The following is a 19,057-nucleotide window of genomic DNA, read 5'->3' on the forward strand; positions in this document are numbered from 1 at the left end:
AGTATATATACAGAATCAGGGAGACATTCACAGTGACTCATCAGTCATTTTCTGTATGTGAGAACAGATGTTCTTGTGAAACGGCTGCTGTCTTTTGTCTCCAGTGTTTCTCTACACAGGAACCACACTGTAACCCAAAGCAGAGCACAAACACAGAGGAGAGGCTCAGGGAAGGTGCAGCTGAAGGCGTGGTGGTGGATCAGAGGACACCGTGTACAAGTCCAGGTTCACTGTTGCTGCCATCAGAACTCTCCAGGCTGCAGCCATCATTTTTATGCAAGTCCGCACTAAATAGATCCATCCTTTCCCTGTTAACCTCCCAGTAACAATGACCAGTCTGACCATTTCTACTCACAGCTCTGTGTGTGGTTTGGACTAGTAATGTTAACAGTAAATATTATGTGTATGTGATTACATGTGTAGGAGCTGAACTGATGTTGGCCCTGCAGGTTTAAACAGTACAATGTGTGCTGCTCTGTATCCTGTAACTGGGAATGATATCAGAGTCTCATCAGACATTAGTTCTACCTTCAGGAGGCCTCTGCATATCAAGAGGGGGAAAGTAACTTAGTACATTTACTAAATACTACTTTAGTACACATGTTAGCCACTTGTACTTTACTTGAATGTGTCTGCTTTATACTTCTACTCCACAAGTATTTCTTCACCTCATTTATCTGATTAAGATTAATAACACACAATGTAATCAATAAAATTAATTCTATAATTCTGTCCATAAGGCCTTCAAGCTGCCCAGAAAAATGTAATTATATAAAAACATTAGCCGGCACATTAATGCACATTTCTTTCTAAAGGCTTTTTAACGCACTTTTATGAATACATTTCTGTAAAGTTAAGAATGTTTTTATCCATTTAAAAAAAATTGCAGACATTATTGTATATTTTATACATCTTTAAAAACGTTTTAAAAACCCCATAAAATACATAACATGTTATGTTTAACGATTTAAAAATATTTTTGTATATTTTTTTTCAAATGTGGTGTCCTAATACTGGCTCGAGCATTATCATGTTGAATTGATCCCAGATCAAAATGAATGCTGATGAAAATGATTTCTGCTTATAAAATGTCATAATTTCAGGCTGTAAATTATTGTGCTATATTACAGTCTCTGTCAGTGTATTACTAATGTAGAAGGACTTCTAATGTAGGGGACATTTACTTAGAGAACATTATTTGTTACTGTCGAGTTATTGGGCGGTTCATCTGCCTGAACTAGACCATGCTTGGCACAGAGGACGCAGGAGTCAACTCGTTCAATTTAATCCTTTTATTTGATTTGACTATAGCCACTTTTTGGATTGTCAGCAGGTTGATAACCTCAAGAGAAGAACAAACAGAAATCAGATTCAAATATATACCATATCATGTCTTAACAAAACCATAAGTAGGGAAATTGAAAGTGATACATACCCTAACCCTAACACACTCAGGGAAGACAAAGGGCCTCCCAGGTGCTCACCCAAGGTTAATCACCCTAGTGCTTCTTGCTCTCCCTCTGAACACAATCACCCAGTGACCACTGGGCCCTCTACTGCCCTCTGGCACACTCCATCACCTCATCCCCTCAATAAAAATAAAGAGAATATAATGCATAACCCAACCGTTATTAATATTCAAAAATCTTAATTACTCCATCAACCTACAATATGTCATTAAAGAACTTAAAAATCCTCTTTTGGAAATCCTCCTTGAATGCCATATTATATTATACAGCAGATATTTTGATATGCACAAGTTTTACAATACAGCTGCATCCTTAAACCCTATGGAACTCAACATTTCTAAATGCATCTCCTCTTACAGTGATTGTTTCACCACATGATTTTTTTCAGGCAAGAAAAACAATATAAAGGATATAATATGTACGATATATTTTTTATTGTCCCCTAGTAAAGAGCTGGAAACGTTGCTTGGGAGAGGTACATCTGGAATACCTCGTTTAACCTGCTGCCCTCGCAACTCGGCCCAGAATAGGCAGAAGGAAGTGGATTGATGGATGAATGGGTTATTTAGAAGAGAACAAAGCAGAATTGCTTGTTGACCAGTGCAGAGAAACAGCTTGGTGTCAACAGCCAGGCTATTACTCACAGATGACCCAGTGTATATCATATAGAAGCATCGTCCAACAGACGTGTTACCAGATCATCAATGGATGTTATTGATGTCAAAATTGTTTAAGGCGTGCCATGTTTCAGTTGTTACAACAGGGTAGACTTGTGCCCTTTCAAAGCCATTGAAGTCGGTGGCTAAACAAACAGAGTAAGCACCCATGTTGTCAACGAAGAGCCAGTCCCCCACGTGCAGCTCAGGAATCCAGAAGTTGTCGATCACTTTGTCGATGCTGTCACGGGTTGGACCCCAGATCACAGACCGGTATCTCTGCTCACTGCTCTCAACAGTCTGTGTGGAGCACAAACATTGAAATATGAAATCCACATCGCCTAGTTATTTTATTCTCCCACAATCTATCCCTTAAAATGTTTTCTTTTACTTGATTATTTCCGTTTTATGGAATGGTGGTGCCGTGGTTGGCTGTGGCTGCTTTGGCTCCCGACAACACAGCCAACACATGGTTAAATTCGCCATCTAGTTCAATAAGTTTAGCACCAATAGCTCAATGTAGCACGTCAGAACAGTAAATGATCGTCAGCTTGTGTTAGGTTTGCGAAATTACAGTGATTTGGGTTTTTTAAACCCGGTTACGTGGACCACTCTACTCAGCCTTAGTCTGCTATACCGGTCAGACCCAGCGGCCTACAGAGCAGAGGAGTTTCCTACCAGCACAGCCCGCCCACGGAGGCGTTGGAGGCGGTGCCAGAGAAAACAGAAGCAGTGTTGCTGCGGTGGACTTACAGCTAAGATGAAGGCTAACCCGTTCCGTCCGCAGCTTCCATCCATCCTGATTATCCTGTACGTTCCCTGGAGAGCAAATTCAACTGCCTGAAGCTGGAGATTAGAAACTGCTGCCTCCTCATTCTCACTGAGACGTGGCTAAACTTATCTGTCCCTGATGTCACCATTAGCATAGACGGGCTATAACATTCAGAGCCGACAGTAGCCACACTCTCCCAGGTAAATCCCGAGGGGGTGGCGTTTACTCCATGTCCACTTGGTCATTGCTCTGCAGACATTGAGTTTATGATTGTGAGATGCAGACCGTTCTACTTCCCCCAGGAATTCACCTCCATCATAACTGTAGCTGATTACATCCCACCCAGCGCTAACACCAAGCAAGCTCTTAGTGTTCTCTACCATGCCATCAGTGACTTGCAATCCACACACTCGGAGGGTGTTTCATTGTTGCCTGGGACTTTAGATGATGTAGGGGTGCACCTTTAGACTTTGATCTGCAGGCTTTAGCTTCTATCTTCTATCTTCTTCTACATCTTTTTTAACCTGTTTTTGCTGCTGAATCGGTTGGACATCCTAAATATGTCCATCAAACACATATTTGTCATAGTCTGCTCCAGCCTTTCCCCATGGACTCAGTAATTTTCCACTGCTCTACTCTCACCACACCCATTGACTGATTACCACACCCACTCTCAGTCACTGATCACACACCTGCTCACACTCACTAATCACACACCTGCCCTCACTCACCAATCAGCCCCTCCTGCCTGCTCAGTATATATTCTCCAGCCTCACACTCACTCAGTGCCAGATTGTTCTTTGCCATGCGAGACTTTCCAGCGTTCACTTGCCTGTCTTCCCGGTTCCGACCCTGCCTGACTTCGACCTGCCTGTTCTGCCTGCCGCCTGGTAAATTACCTCTACCCTTTGTTCCTGACTACGAGCTCTGCCTGCCCCCCTTCGGATTGTTCGCCTGGACTGCCTGCCTTCTGGTTTACGAACTTTTGCCCGTCCTGACCAAGCCACCTGCCAAGCCATTGAACTGTGTGTTTGCCGGATTGCAGTTAATAAAACCATTAACTGACCTTTGTTTCTGGGCCTTGTTTGTACTGCGTTTGGGTTCGCACAATACCCGTTACAATATTAGACCCTTCCGTCGGCCTCTTCCTGAATCAATTCTTCGTGAATGAATCATCATGTTGTATCGTGATAGGGTTTATATTTACTCTGTTGAGGTATGGCTCAACCTCGGAGTGGGCAGGATCATTGATCAGGAAGCTCAGGGAGCCATACACTCCGTCATTAAGGTAGTACATCATCACTCTGTCAGGGCTGCTTTTCTCAACGTCTGGGGAAAAAAATACATGCAAAATAATGAAGGTTACTGAACTAAAAAGTACACAATATTTTTGCATTATTGTTGGAAATATTACACAAATTATAGTATATTATCTATGGCCCCTCAGGGGCTCTGCACAAAGTGCAACCCTACAAGTCAGAATTGTGCTTTCTCAAAAGCTGAGCATGGCTGTTGACTAAAATTCATGTAGTGGTGTATTGCCATGTAGTGCCATCAGACATATCTGACTGCTGTATGCTACTTATACATTTTATAATTAAAATCAAGATCGATTTACATACAAACACACCATAGTTTTGGGTTAATACTGGATAGATAACATTCATGTGGCTCCAAAAGACATCTATACAATACCGTTATGTTCGTCCACATCATCTAAGATCGCTCTTTTGGCAATGATGTTTGCTGCCAGTGTGAAGGCTGAATCCACATAGTATCGGCCGGGTTCTGCAATAATCTGCACCTTACTGTCAGGAGGGAAGTATTCCTCCAGTGCTCCATTAATGACTTCTGAAAACTAGGGAAGGGAAAAACATAGTATAGGTAAAAAAGGATATTTCATCTCTGTTAATATTCTAGACATTCCCATGACACTTCTGTGCACTTCACTATCACTCACTCTTTAGGCAACAAATGAATGTGGTTTTACCTCTTCAAATTTAATTTGGAAGTCCTCTCTCCCAGGGAACCCTCCACCAATATCCAAGAGAGTCATCTGGAAGCCACGCAGTTTCTGAAAAAAATAACACATCAGTACCATTGACTAATAGGCATCATTCATAAAGGACAGATGGTGGGGGACTGTTGTTGTGCCTTAAATTGAGCTATGGGAACGGGCAACCATGTTCAGCAGCCTTTACGGATATCATGGCAGAGGTGACAAGAGGGAACAGGACGTTGACAGAGGTGAGGCCACCAGACAGGAGTTAATCTTGGATAGCTTTCAGAGAACTTTTAGAAATGAAAGATTGTGGACAGATACCAAGCTGGACTTTGTGCTTTTAGAATAGTAGGTTGGCTATTAACTGGCTTGGTGTGTCTTGTGTTGTTGCACTTGATGCACCTGTTGACTAGTTTTTGACCAGTAATGTAATTTCATTTGTAAAAGTCAGTGCTCAGTTTATCAACTTAAATGAAAAGTGGCGTTAGATAACCACCATAAATGTAAATAAAGCTTTACAAATAGCTTTAAAGCAGAGTGATGTATGAAAAAAGTCTCAGTAATGTTGTACTCTATATTAGTATTTAAGGAATGCCTTTTGTCCAATCAAATAACATGGCCGAAAATAACTGTATAATAGATTTTTGGATATATTTAGATTATAATAGTCAATGTTGCTTTTGCACAGGCTTTGGTTACACTCAAAATTAGGTCTGTGCTTAACACGAATTAAAGCATTTCACATTTTGTTATAGGACATAACTAACATCAGAAAATACTCCACTCATGGATTTTGATGCTTTCACATGTCTTAAAAAAGGCGGTTGCTAGCAAGTGGTTAAGTGAGAGTAAAGCGGTTGTCGCGGACATTACCGTCTTCATGACATTGTTTAAAGTCTCACATTAGGTATTATCACATTTCCTTTGTGAACAAAATGTATTGTACACTTTTGTGCTAGACTGGCTTTGCTCTGTTTTGTTTGCTCTGGAAGATGAGCCTGATACTTTTCCCATTCAAACATATCCTCCCGACCTGAATGAGCCTATCAGCCAGTTATCTCATATAAGGTGGGTTTGAAAAAACTTAGATCCAGTGCAACTCACAAAACTGAGATTAAACTGTCAAACGAGTTGACTTCTTCTTGAGGTGAGTTACATCGCAATGGCAAATCAACATAACTTCACTGATGGAGTGATACCTCTCAACATGTGAATGTTACTGTAGTTTTGTAATCTTCTAGTACTTTGACAATGACTTACCCCCATGTCAAAGACGCTTCTGGCATCTGCGATGGCCTGCTTGAACGCCCCACTCTCAGTGCACCCGCTGCCTACGTGAAAGCTGACCCCAATGACCTCCAAGCCCAGCTCTGCAGCACGTTCCAGCAGCTTACCGACTGACGCCAGTTTGGCTCCAAACTTTGCACTGAGTTGTAGCAGTGAGTCAGAGTCATCCACTGCGATGCGGAGTACAAGTCTGGAAAGCAATTCAGAGGTTTTTACCAGTAAACTAAGAACAATAGAAACATAGAAGCAACAATATAAACAGCTGTTCACTTACTTGGCTTTGGTGTGACAGAGAGAAATTTTTAGGAGTTCTTCCTCGCTATCAAAAGTCATCCGATTTACTCCATGAGCACGGGCATATTTGATGTGTGACAGTGGTTTGGTTGTATGTGCGTAAATGATCTTATCAGGTGTCACTCCGTGGGACAGGGCTCTCTGGATCTCACCCTGTGTGACACCAAAACATGTTAAAAAAAGAGAAAATTCAGAAGGAAACATCATTGCTTCATAACATAGACAACAGAGAGGGAGAATATATTTGAAATTTTTCATCAGTACCTTGCTAGCACAGTCGAAACCTGTGCCCAGAGCACTCAACATCCTCAAAACTGCTGCTTCACTGTTGCACTTCACCGCATAGAAAGGCTTGACTCGAGGTAAGTTTGTGAGCCACCTGAGGTGTCTTTTGAATATATTATCTAGATTTGCCACATAGAATGGTCCTTCATTGCCCTGAATGAATAAAGCAAATTGAATTGTTTACATAGGGAATGCACATCTCAAGAACTCTCAACTCACAAAGACTCATAGTTAGGAAAACTTTAGCAACATGATGTCTCTGGTACTCACCACTGAATCAAGCTCTTTTGTTTTACTGTCTATGAAATCCTTCACAGTCTTTCCACTGTCTAAAATGTCAATGTTACAATTCTCCAGGTACCAAACATTCATGACTGATTCATTTGTAGTTGCTGCTGCTGCTGCTGCTGCTGCAAGGGATGAAAATAATTAAGATAAAAGCACAAAATTAACTTACAAATGTTGTTAAAATGTATTGCTAGGTCATAATAAATATTAGCTTTATCTTTGTTGATATTTATGTATGTATTTCCAAAGACTAATTAGTCTAAAAAGTAACATAAGAAGTTGTAGCTGAAACTTACCCATATTTTCACAGTTTTTACAGAGAGCAGAGAACAGTGTGCAACCAGCCAGCAAACAGCAAAGCAGGGACATTTACTAAGAGCAACACCTTATTCAGAGTGGAACTGGTTTTATTACCTGAGATAATCTTTGAATCTTTGCTAAAGTGAGACTATACGTCTTGCATTTGCACACTCCTAAAAAGTTGGCACAGCTCCTCCCCTTCTATTTGCTTGTGCTTGTGCTAATATATATATATATATATATATATATATATATATATATAGATAGATAGATAGATAGATAGATAGAGATATAGATATAGATATATATAGATATATTGGCTTACATCCCATAGAGAAAGTACTTTAACATTTACCAGCTAAACAGTTGTTCACCAGTACATCTTTGACACAAAAAAAAATGCCATTGAAAATAAGCGGTCTGAGAAGTGATGGAACGCTCTAATCTGTAATGTTATTGCATACACTAATGCATTGTTATAGCTCTCTAATAGAGAACTGACAGAAAAAATGCCTCCACAACCCTCTTTCTGCATATTAATGGGAAGCTGGTTCCTGTATAAGAAGCCAATTTATTTGCCTCAGTTCAATGGCAAGTCTATCAATATGGCATTTAAATGTTAATTTGTCATCATGCCAGATTCCAAGGTATTCATATTCTGCAACCAGTTCTATGTTGGAACCATTTTTTGTATGGATGCAGATTAGTGCGACTAATATTATTTCTGGCCCGAGAGAATATCATAAATTTAGTTTTGCTTACATTAAGTACCAGCTTGAGACCAACCAATGCATCTTGCAGGGCGTTAAATGAGAGCTGCAGGCTGTCAACAGCTAATTTTACAGAGCCCGCAATGCAATAAATAGTAGTGTCATCTGCATAAAGATGAGCATGACAGCCGTAACATCACTGACATAAATATGATGAGCCCCAGGATTTCAGACCCTTGCGGAACGCCTTTTGTAATGTAAAGGGAAGAGAAATGCTTTGAGTTGGTTATTCACTAAGTATTCCAGGAGTTTAGCAAGCCAGGACATAATGACAGAATATTAGGGCCACATTTAGAAAAAAAAAATGATAATAATGAGATTAAAGTTGTAAATATTGAATTAAATACAAGAATAAAGTCATGAATATTTAATTAATCACGAGAATAAAGTCGAAGATAATTGGTAGGCTGTTCTACTTATAATTGCCACCAGAGACGCCGTGCTCGCCACAGTTTGACTCCCTCTGGACCCAAAATCTTAATTATCAGTCAGATTGTTTCTTGAGACACCACAACACCCCTCTGAATGGCCCGCTGATGCATCCACCGATAGCCTGACTTTATTCTGGTAATTAATTAAATATTTACGACTTTAATCTTGTTATCAAATGTATATATTTTTTCTAAATTTGGTCCTAATACTTCATCATAGGATAACTTGGAGATTTGATAATAAATAAGGTCTGTTTTATTCCCACCTTTATATAATGGAGAAATATAAGCATTTTATCAAATACTAGGAACTATGCCTGTTGATATGGAAAGATTGAAAATATATGCTATTTGCTGTGTGATCAGTGGAGTTGCTAATTTCAGAAAGAAAGTTTCTAAGTTATCCTTAAGCATGTATTATGCACATCTATATGTATCTGTGTATATGTTCAATTTTTTTTAAAGTGTTGAGCAATTGCTTCAATTGATCCCAAGACAATTCTAGATAAATCGAGATTTCAGCAGTCAAATCTACATGAAAATACAATGACAAAATATACAGTAGAAAATATGTATTTCACAAGACTAATTAGTCTAAAAAGTAACATAAGAAGTTGGAGCTGAAACTTACCCATATTTTCAGTTTTTACAGAGAGCAGAGAACAGTGTGCAGCCAGCCATCAAACAGCAAAGCAGGGACATTTACTAAGGGCAACAACTTATTCAGTTTCATAAGCATAAAGAATAACATAAGCATTTAAGATTGACAAGTCAAACTGGTTTTATTACCTGATGAGATAATCTTTAAATCTTTACCATCATGAGACTTTCTGTCTTGTATTTGACTTTATACGTGATAGTTTACTTTTCTGCTGTTTCACTTGGACTGTGTAAAGCTCTGGATAAGCTTTTGATGGATGACAGACATTCCTTGTGTATGAACAGTGGATTCCATTTCCATTGACAGGTTGTATGTAAGTCAACGGGAACATGAAGCTGCTTCTCACTTGATGTATTACCTCAGTAAATATTCTCTAAATGAGTTTATGGTCCTAATGGTTAGTTTAAAGTCTTTCTCAGTGCTGCATGATGCTAATTTTGTGAATTATCATCACATTTAGAGTAAAATAGATGAAAACGAGCAGTTATTATGATTGACAAGTCAATATGGCAGTGTCTTAGAACATGTACTCACTTCATAAAAGTTAACTGTAACATTTTGGTCACATAGCAATTTCTTGTTAAGTGTTGAACTGAAAGGAGTTGGCTTTTCATTAGTTCAAAACGTCTTTTGTGTGTGTGTGTGTGTGTGTATGTGTGTGTGTGTGTGTGTGTGTGTGTGTGTGTGTGTGTGTGTGTGTGTGTGTGTGTGTGTGTGTTCTTTACAACAGTTGCTGCACAAAGCAAGCAGCTATTTCTTGTGTATTATCAATCTAAATCTCTATGTTCTTGTTTCTTGCCAGTGTTTGCCTTTTCATCTAGCTACATCTTGCTGCTTCTCGCCAGATCACTGCAGGGTGTGGGTGGATCCTGCTTGTCCGTGGCAGGTCAGACATGTTTAATATTGGATTTAATCCATAAAATCAACACTTACAATTTAGTGAATTAAAAAAAGAAACCCCAGACTTTCATGGTGATATTCAAAAAGATTTGAAAGAAAATATACAATCACGTTTATAATCACTTAGTTTGATGATTTTTACTTCTGTTTTGCAGGATTGGGTATGCTGGCTGATGCATACAAAGATGACACGGAGAGAGGGCGTGCAATGGGTTTATCGTTCACTGGTTTGGCCTTAGGATTGATAGGTATGTGTACAGACAGCTTCCAGACGCATACAAAAGAGACATTGGGTTAAAAAGAAGATATAAGTGCACATAAATTGTTTGAAATCTGTTTGATTATACAGAAAAAAATACCTTTCACTTGCACAAAAAAAAGCTAAGCTGAGACTGTAGAAAAGAAGTGGATGTAGCCACCTTAATGTCATCCATTGGTTTGTGAGCTTTATGGAACGCAGTTGGATCTGGCATCAGATGAACTGTGCTTCCTGTCCTCCTGCTGGCTGCTGTTGGTAATTGTTTCACAGGTAGCTGCCAAATAAAGGAACCCCCATCTGTGATTTAGGGATGCAAATGATACCAAGGCTGTTGGTATTGGCATTCATATGTCCAGCCAAAACATCATGCTTTCTGAAAATATCACATATAATGAACACAGGAAAAGAAATAGCATCTGGAGGGATGGGTTTTTTCCATGACAGTGATAAGAGTCTTCCTGTGCATAATATTGCACACTTCTATCAATATCATACACACATGAATCTGTTGTCACATAACCTGCAGTCTTTTATTTAAAGCAGAAAACAACAGTAAGTTTAACACATTATCAGATAAATGAATTATCAGAAAACAATTCTCATTCAGTGAGTCCCTGCATGTTTAACCACAACTGACTGCTGGCAGGAGAGCCATGTACCACGATAACTCTGAGCAGCTTTGGGAATTAATTACATTATATTTGAATGTGAGTGAGTTGAAACAGGACTAGAGTAAAGGTCTCAGGTTCGGAGATTGGAAGCCCAAGAATAAACACAACCGGAGAAAAAAGACTGGTCTCAATGCTTTATTTAAATTACAGGTGAAGTTATGCAGCGCTGGACTCAGACTGACATCACTCTGCAGGATCCCAGTCAGAATGAGCCCAGATCTCTGTAATTATTCACATTTCATCCTCTACAGAAGTAGGACTTACACACAACCGAGTTCTATTGGCCAGTTACCAATGACGTGGACAGGCCAACAGCTGTCCAGGTCTCGTTCGAAGGTTGTAATACACAATGTGTGTGTGTGTGTGTGTGTGTGTATGTGTGTGTGTGTGTGTGTGTGTTGTTCCTACAGGCGCGTATCTATGAGCTACAAAGCCTAAACATGATAACTTCGATGTCTCACGTCTGTCTGTGGTAAACACAGAAGCTACAGTGGAGAAAAACACATTGGCTATCTGCCTTCTTATAAATATTCAAATATAACACTAGGTTAAAACCTAGTATAAAGCTCACAGTGTTTGATCAATTCAATCCTGCGATTTTGTGGTTAATATGATACAGGAATAGTTAATGGTAGTGTCTATGATGTGAGTATTTTAGATAGTTAATAAGCTTTCATCCCTTTAATACAAACAAGTAATGATACCATTAGTGATAATAAACCACACGTCTGTCACTCGTACATATCACGGATAAAATAAGATTCCACTTTATTAAATGTGTCTTTCCTGTCATTGTAGGTCCCAACTGCTTTGCTGGGAACCGTGTGATTCCAGCAGGGGAGCGTGTGAACATTGACGAGCAGACCGTATGCTACTGCACCTACCGAGACGGGACGTGGCACACCCATCCCCAGGCCACCTGTGAGCAGCGCCCACCGCCCAGCACAACACCCAGCAAGCCTACCAATCCCCCTCGGGACGAATCCAGGGGGAGAGGGGGGAGGCCGTATGTTCCCAGACTGGATGTGATACCGTGAACTGGAGTGTTTAATAAATGTCTCATCGGGACAAAGGCACTCAGCAGGTAGAAATAAACTCTTTATCTATTAGTACGGAACGGGTGGAAGAAAGTTAGTCCAGAGATATACTTCTTTTAACAATGTTTGCGTGCACATGATGACTGCTTTGCATCAGTTTGTGATAATGATGATGATGAGTTTGTACAGCTAATGTGTAATCTGTTCTAACATCTCTATGTATTTCTGTCCTGCCCTTATGTTCACAGGGATTACAGCAGGAAAGGATCTGTGAGCCTGGAAAGCTGTCCAGGAGAAAATGTGTACAATGTATTGAATTATTAGACGTTCCTGTCCTTATCTTGGTGGTGGAGACATGTCCTGTGCATTGCTGATTTAAGACAGCCAGTCAGCTTCAATCAACACTTTATAGGTCAGGATTCGAGCCATTCTGTCTTTTCCGTCCCCAGGACGTTACATGCATAAATATCCATGCAAGTATCTGTATAATACATATCAAGAAAGGTGTCCTCCACTTGATCCTGATTGCATATTGAAGGTTTATTGTGTATGTATGTAAAGTATACCCTGAATAAAAAAAACTATAAAACTTATTTTTAAATATGATTTTAGCCTCTCCCCAGTCTCGCAGCACGACACTTTACTATGAAATTTCATTCATTCATTCATTTATTATCCTTAACTGCTCAACCAAACTCTGCTCTCTGCCCCCTTCCCAACTCCCAGAGACCAGCGTAAACCGATAAGCAGTCCAATATGATTTATTGTTCACAACAATAAATATTTTGCTTCAGGGTGAGCAATAGCCAAAATAACAAACAAAACATTTCTAATTTTAAATCTAACTGACATGAAAATAAAGACGCGTAAAATAAAATACAGGTTTCTTACCTGAACTCCCTAACAAAAACAGGAGAAAATATTCATAAAACAAAAGGTTACCCACCCCTACCTACCAGGACTGCAACAATTAACTTAAAGAATCTTTGTTATAAATAATACAACAGATAACAAAGATTACAAACATTTCCCACTAGTGCGTGTGGCTGGGAGTCAGACAAAGGGCCGAGAGAGAGAGAGAGGCGTCCTCAGCAGCAGTCCTATTAAAGATGTTCAATCAGCCGCCTCCAACCACCACCACCTGGGAAACAGAAAGGAGAGGCAAAGAAAAGAAGCAGCACCTCCTCTGGCAGGGAGGAACACCTGCACCAGGCACTGCAATGATAAAAAACATAGGACCTTATGACCCCTGGTCATAACACTATCCAAGTTGCACATAAAACATGCTGTTTTTTTTCATTGGAAATTCATGTTCTGCTACCCTGACACATTCCCACTCTAAAGACTATAAGGCCATAATACAGGTCACATGATTAACAGAAATTAGGATGAATTGAATCTGCTGAAGGTCATTGGAAGATCAAAGGTCAGTTTGCTCCCTCTATTTACTGTAAGTTTAATCCTAATATATGACTGACAATGCCAGTCTCAATATTTTATAGATACAAGAACCATCAAATGAATACCAACACTTTAAGGGTTTTCGATGCCATTACAATTTGTCATATGGCTACAGTTCATGTATTTAATGCTGTGCCAAAAACTCAAAAACTCAAAAATTAAAAAAAGGCCCGACACTGACTATCACATATTTGACAGAGCACAAAATATGTATGAAAGTGTGTATATTTTTGAAAAGATACATGCAAATAGGAACTAGTTTGCAGAAAGGCCTGTTTATTGGTACTGAGGTGTTTAAGCCTTTCCCCAGTGGTTTGTCTTACTGTAACAATCCAACACACACACACACAAATGCTGATGATGTTTAATTGCCAAGACTGTGTGTTTTCAGGATACGGTGTAGGTGTTGCTATGGCAGCAGGGCGAATTTTGAGGACTTGTCATAAAAAGGAAGTCGCTCTAATGTCAGCATACATCGTCCAATCTGCCCCAAATTTCTCATGTGTAAAAAGACTCCAGGCCTGAACACACTTCAATACTGAAACACAGTCTCAGCCCCCAGCCTGGTAGTTGGCTTGCTGTGCATGTTTTGTGAAGCAGTCCTTGCATGGTGGGAGCTCATGACTTCAGATTTCACCTTTTTTGGGAACAGGAAAGTTGAAACCTGAGCTCATTGACCTTGGTGGTTGATGCTTTTGTTCTGGGGAGACTTCCCTTTTCTGGCCAAATTATAAGAATGTGTCCTGAATGTCCCTTTTGCTGGTCAAAAGTGTTTAGGCACTTGTCTTTCCTTTGGCTGCAAGGGAACAAAAACACTTTAAAACACTAAGCCAACAGTGGAAGCAACCTTCCTGATGTTTACAAGCCTCGTAATGGTTCTAGTGCCACACTTTTGTAACTAAAGGGCATCAATATTGTAACAGAATGCCAAACACATGATGAAGACATCTGTGTGTTCAGAGCAGATATCTACAGATTGGTCTCCCTCTCTGGTGGTCAGCATGGAGACGTAGGCAGCCATCTGCTTCTTAGTACAGCAGTGAACATAATACACGGCCTCTTGAACATTATAATATCTTCTTCTGCTAGCTATGGCATCCTGCTACTATAACTGTTGCTAGTCACTGCCAGTCATAGATACATTACCAAGGATGCTGATTATCACAATTTACCTGAAAAACATCTAGTCTGATCTATATTCCCACAAATCTAGAGACAACAAAGAGAAAAGTTTCAGAAAGAAAAAAGAAGTCATCACTTTAAGGTGTTGTGTTCTAGCTTTGAAATGTGTGTTATTGCATGGGGTCATAAAGTGAAAACACACTGAAAGCTACCTCTACTGCAATGCCATCACAGATTTTCTAGCGCTAGGGGTGTAACCGTGCCAAAAATCACTACGAGAATTATTCCCCCAGATTGTACCGGTGGCCCAAGTTTGGGGTCCTGGCTCACAGATCATATGAAAACATTTGAATTTATGTCACAAAAAGAAATGTAGAATACTTGTTAAGGGTTTAGCTAAATGGAGAAAACTGCCTGAGATAATTCACTGTTTTAATTCAAGTCTTTTACTGTGGGCCATTTGTTTTGTTCAAAGTTTTCTTTAATGTTTTGTTGGAAATTTGCATTTTCAAGCATTAATAACTTAAGTAACTTTAATACTTAAATTCTCAGGCAGAAAAAAAAGAAATTGTTGCCAGAGACATTGACCTCCATACAGAATTAAAGTTGGTCTGTGCTTTGAATTTCTCCCAGTTTCACAGCTGAATCAAGTCACTTGTGGTTCCTGCACACAAACTGCTCATATTAATATATTTTGTTGTGTCAGCTGAGTTTACTTTTGTTTGCTGATAATATGAGGACATGAATTACCTTGGAGTCATTTTGTGAGTCTGGATTTCATCTCAGTTTGTGTTTTCTGGTCTACTAGTGACATCTTGTGGATGTTGGAGAACATCACCAGAGCTGAGACTTCCTCATCATACAAGGTGTGTATCTCATAAGGCGTGTCCTTCAGGTAGACGCAGGAAGTGTTTAGACATTGTTGTACGGTTGGTTTTCTAAAAAACTCAGTCCTCACAGAGAGAAACCCACTAAACCTCACTGAAGAATAAGAATGATCACTGTGCCACAGAGGTAAGTGTCAGGAAGAAGAAGAGAACAGCGTTTTTAAAAACATATTAAGAATAAGAGAAGTAGAGACCATGGAGGGATATCATTTTGCTTTCACTTTGCACAAAGACTTTGGCTTTTATGAATTTGTGGATGATAACATTTTTGTAAATGTGACTCCAGTGTAGCATTACTTTAGTAACTCGACTAATCCACTGTATTTAAGATTTATTTTAAAATACATTTGATTTACGACATGCGATTGCACCGTGGACATAATCCGACCCAATGACAGGAAATGAACCATAACGCAGCGGATTGTGGGCGACCTGCGGGGGCATTTTAAGAGATGCACAGAGCAACAGGAGCAACATGACGAGGAGAGGAATGACTCACTGCAGAATTATCAACATATTGCTCAAAACAACGTCATATTTACCTTCTTGGTAGAAGCAGATCATGGTAGAAGCGCATCAAGGCTCGCCTTCTCGGAAAGTTATTGATCAACATATTATTGACGACCAGGAGCGTCAACAGGAGCTCGTTCTGAGCATTTCTCTCAAAAGTTGTACTGAGGTCAAGCCAGCCTTCGCCGTGCATGTCTTTGCTAGGCGTTACGGTAAGAACGTGTTTGAAATTAAAGCAATTTTCCGGTAAACTTTATTTCACTTTTTTTTTTCAATTCCCCCCAAATAGTGCGTCACTTGTAGACACGGATGGAAGCACATAAAAAAATCAACGAACAAGTAAAATATGAATGAATGAATAAATAAATAAATGAAGGGGGGAAAGCCCAGTATTTCTACTGTAAGTAGCTTGGTCAGACTTTAATAGACTACATTTAAAAGGCTAACTTCAAAGCGACATATACATTGCTTAACACATTTATTAGACCACCGGTTAATGCCACAGCTGTCCTAAAATAACAGCATTTGTAATTACTAAAATCATTTTAAATGTTTTTCTATTGGTAAATACAGCAGTATGTAGAAGCTCTTTAACCGAAATGATATTTGTAATGCTAAAACATAGCCTGATAATTTTTGTCTTCCATGAATTTTCAAATTTACTGTTTTATAAAAAAAAACTGTTAAAAAATACTAAAGCACATTGTTATTGTTATTATTATTCAAATTATAGTTATTTAATCACATACCTGAACAGAAAAAAATAGTTTTAGTGGTTGAAAGTTATGCTTGATTCATTTCTGACTTCTCAGAGAAGCCCAGTGAGCCAGCACACATTTAGATATAAAAAGGTGAATTTAGTTTGTTATTTTACAATAACATTTTAGTTTATCAAGCTTTTGAAAGATTTCCAAAATATTTATGTTTTCTTGTTTTTTATGATAGGTGGTCTAATAAATTTGTCAACCAATGTAGCCTACATAAAATTGTAATGATCATACATTTAAAAAAGAGCTATCTTCTTTCTAAATTCAACTTGTTAACAGATTATAATTAAAATAAAACCGTCCATAATCAGAGACTCATTCAACATCAGGTGGTCCTCAGGGTGTCCCTCATGATTACAGGACATTCTAATGTCTCGTTACAATATTATAGCCTTTTAAATTCTCACATAATCCGCTATTTTCCTTATAATTTCAGATTGACATTCTGAGAACGTGTACTCTCTTTGAAGTTGGCCTCCATAAATGTAGTTATTATTAAACTCTGACAAGGCTACTCACCGTTCAAATGCTAGAGTCTCAATCATCTAGAAGCTTGTGCTTCTGAAATAAAGTTTACCGGAACATTGCTTTTATTTTGAAGATCCTTACAGCACGTTCGTACCGTAACGCCTTGTAAATACACGCACCACGAAAACAAAGTCGAGGCTTTCTGGACTGTGTTTTCCGAAGTGGATGCTGGTTTGACCGCAGTCTGAGGTCCTGTAGAATGTAGCTGAAGTGGAATTAGTGACTGGAAACAGACCGTTTAATTTTAATTAATTATAATATAATGTAATATTTTAGCTACTGTACAGTCTAAAGGCGTTTTATGAAAAAATCCACAGTGAACAGTTCGGTGAATATCATGCAATTAATCTTATTTCAATATTTATCTGATAGTTGGGCCTGGTTGTGTAACACTTTATTCTGAAAACTGAAAACCGCACGTCGACACAACAAATACATTTTCGGCGCGACGCAGTTTAATTATTTCACATGGTTAATATCTTATCTCCTTCCTGCGGGTAAGAGTTTTATACTGAAAAAAGTGAGAAAGAATGACACTAAAGTGTGTATCCTACATGTCAGCCCGCTTGGAGCAGTTTCAGTGAATTTACCGTAAATATCACAATACGGGCGCACTACATAATATAGGGACGGCTGGTTTGACTACGGAGAAGCGAATGACGGCTCACTTGACCGCAGTGAACGGAATTGGGTTGTGAAAACGTCTTTAAAAAATGTTGTGGGCTATAATACACCCACATTATATTTCTCTAATGTTAGTTTAAATACATTTTGAGGAACGAAACAATAAATTAATTAGACCAACTCTTCATTAATTGACTAGAACGGAAAACAAACGTTAGCCGTAGAGCTGGCACATCAACGGTAATTTAACGGCTATAACTGTTAGCTTTGCTGTTTTATTTAAACAAACTATTTATGTAATATTGTTGAAGGTGCCAATTGTTGCGTTGTTAATGTGCTCTAGTGCTAAGCAGAGAGGGATACCAATCTGTAGTAATGAAAAATGTTTCATATTTACATTGCTTAACAAATGTATTAGACCACCAGTTAATGCTACAGCTGTCCTAAATTAACAGCATTAGTAGCCTACTTAGCGAAATCATTAGGGCCTCGGGGCAATCGCACGGAGCACTACTGTTATACTGTGGATTTTTTCTTATTCCTCTTCCAGACGCAATTTCGTCCCGTTACGAGTCCTACAACTTGAAGAGTTGCAGGACAAATTATATATCAAAACGTGTGGTTTGATCAGGATCGGTGTGCTATTACTTTTCTCTACAGAATACGAATTTTTCGCACCGTAAGTCGCGAAAAACTGCCCAAAATTTTGCATTGAAATGAATGGGACGGCTGAAAAAAAATGAGCGAAAAAGAACAATAATTGGAGATTTTTAAATGTCTACTCCTTCAGCATAATTTCACCTAGAGACTCCATTTAAACTTTAAACAGTAGACACAAGTCTTGTGGATCGGTGTATTAATCCACGTTTCGATAGGTCATATAGTTTTTTATCAATCCCTGTTCAATGACCATGATCATTTTTGGAGAAATTCTGAGATTATAATGGGTGTGTATTGCACGAAATGTTTGTGTCACATTATGTGACATCATCGCCAGAGTGTAGAGGGAGAGAAAAAATTGTCAAAAAATGAATTTTAAAACTGCGCTCCAGGCCGCAAATTCCACTCTACAGAAA

At 39.0% G+C, this 19,057-nt stretch overlaps 1 protein-coding gene and 1 long non-coding RNA gene across 2 annotated transcripts; both read right to left on the minus strand.

The window, feature by feature from the left end:
* Positions 1-1,925: 1,925 nt before the first annotated feature.
* Positions 1,926-7,367, minus strand: LOC131984062 (ornithine decarboxylase-like). Its single transcript, XM_059348930.1, has 9 exons — positions 7,350-7,367; positions 7,036-7,175; positions 6,745-6,918; positions 6,461-6,633; positions 6,160-6,376; positions 4,888-4,971; positions 4,593-4,755; positions 4,105-4,226; positions 1,926-2,425 (listed from the first exon to the last, which is right to left on the minus strand). Exons 1-9 carry the CDS (start codon positions 7,351-7,353, stop codon positions 2,171-2,173), a joined length of 1,332 nt encoding a protein of 443 aa, XP_059204913.1. The 5' UTR covers positions 7,354-7,367; the 3' UTR covers positions 1,926-2,170.
* Positions 7,368-12,827: 5,460 nt separating this feature from the next.
* On the minus strand, positions 12,828-16,145 carry LOC131983986 (uncharacterized). Its single transcript, XR_009395518.1, has 3 exons — positions 16,095-16,145; positions 15,416-15,554; positions 12,828-13,297 (listed from the first exon to the last, which is right to left on the minus strand). It is a non-coding gene; the product is annotated as an uncharacterized LOC131983986 (long non-coding RNA).
* Between the last annotated feature and the right edge of the window lie 2,912 nt (positions 16,146-19,057).

Source organism: Centropristis striata, chromosome 13 (genome assembly GCF_030273125.1).
Source record: "Centropristis striata isolate RG_2023a ecotype Rhode Island chromosome 13, C.striata_1.0, whole genome shotgun sequence".
NCBI classification, from domain to species: Eukaryota; Metazoa; Chordata; class Actinopteri; order Perciformes; family Serranidae; genus Centropristis; species Centropristis striata.

What these genes read in the sequence shown, in the direction of transcription:
- LOC131984062 (XM_059348930.1), bottom strand. An exon ending in CAAAAGAGCTTGATTCAGTG is followed by an intron (nt 6,919 to 7,035) that starts GTGAGTACCAGA and finishes TTATTCATTCAG; the next exon opens with GGCAATGAAGGACCATTCTA. An exon ending in CTCTGTCACACCAAAGCCAA is followed by an intron (nt 6,377 to 6,460) that starts GTAAGTGAACAG and finishes ATTGCTTTCCAG; the next exon opens with ACTTGTACTCCGCATCGCAG.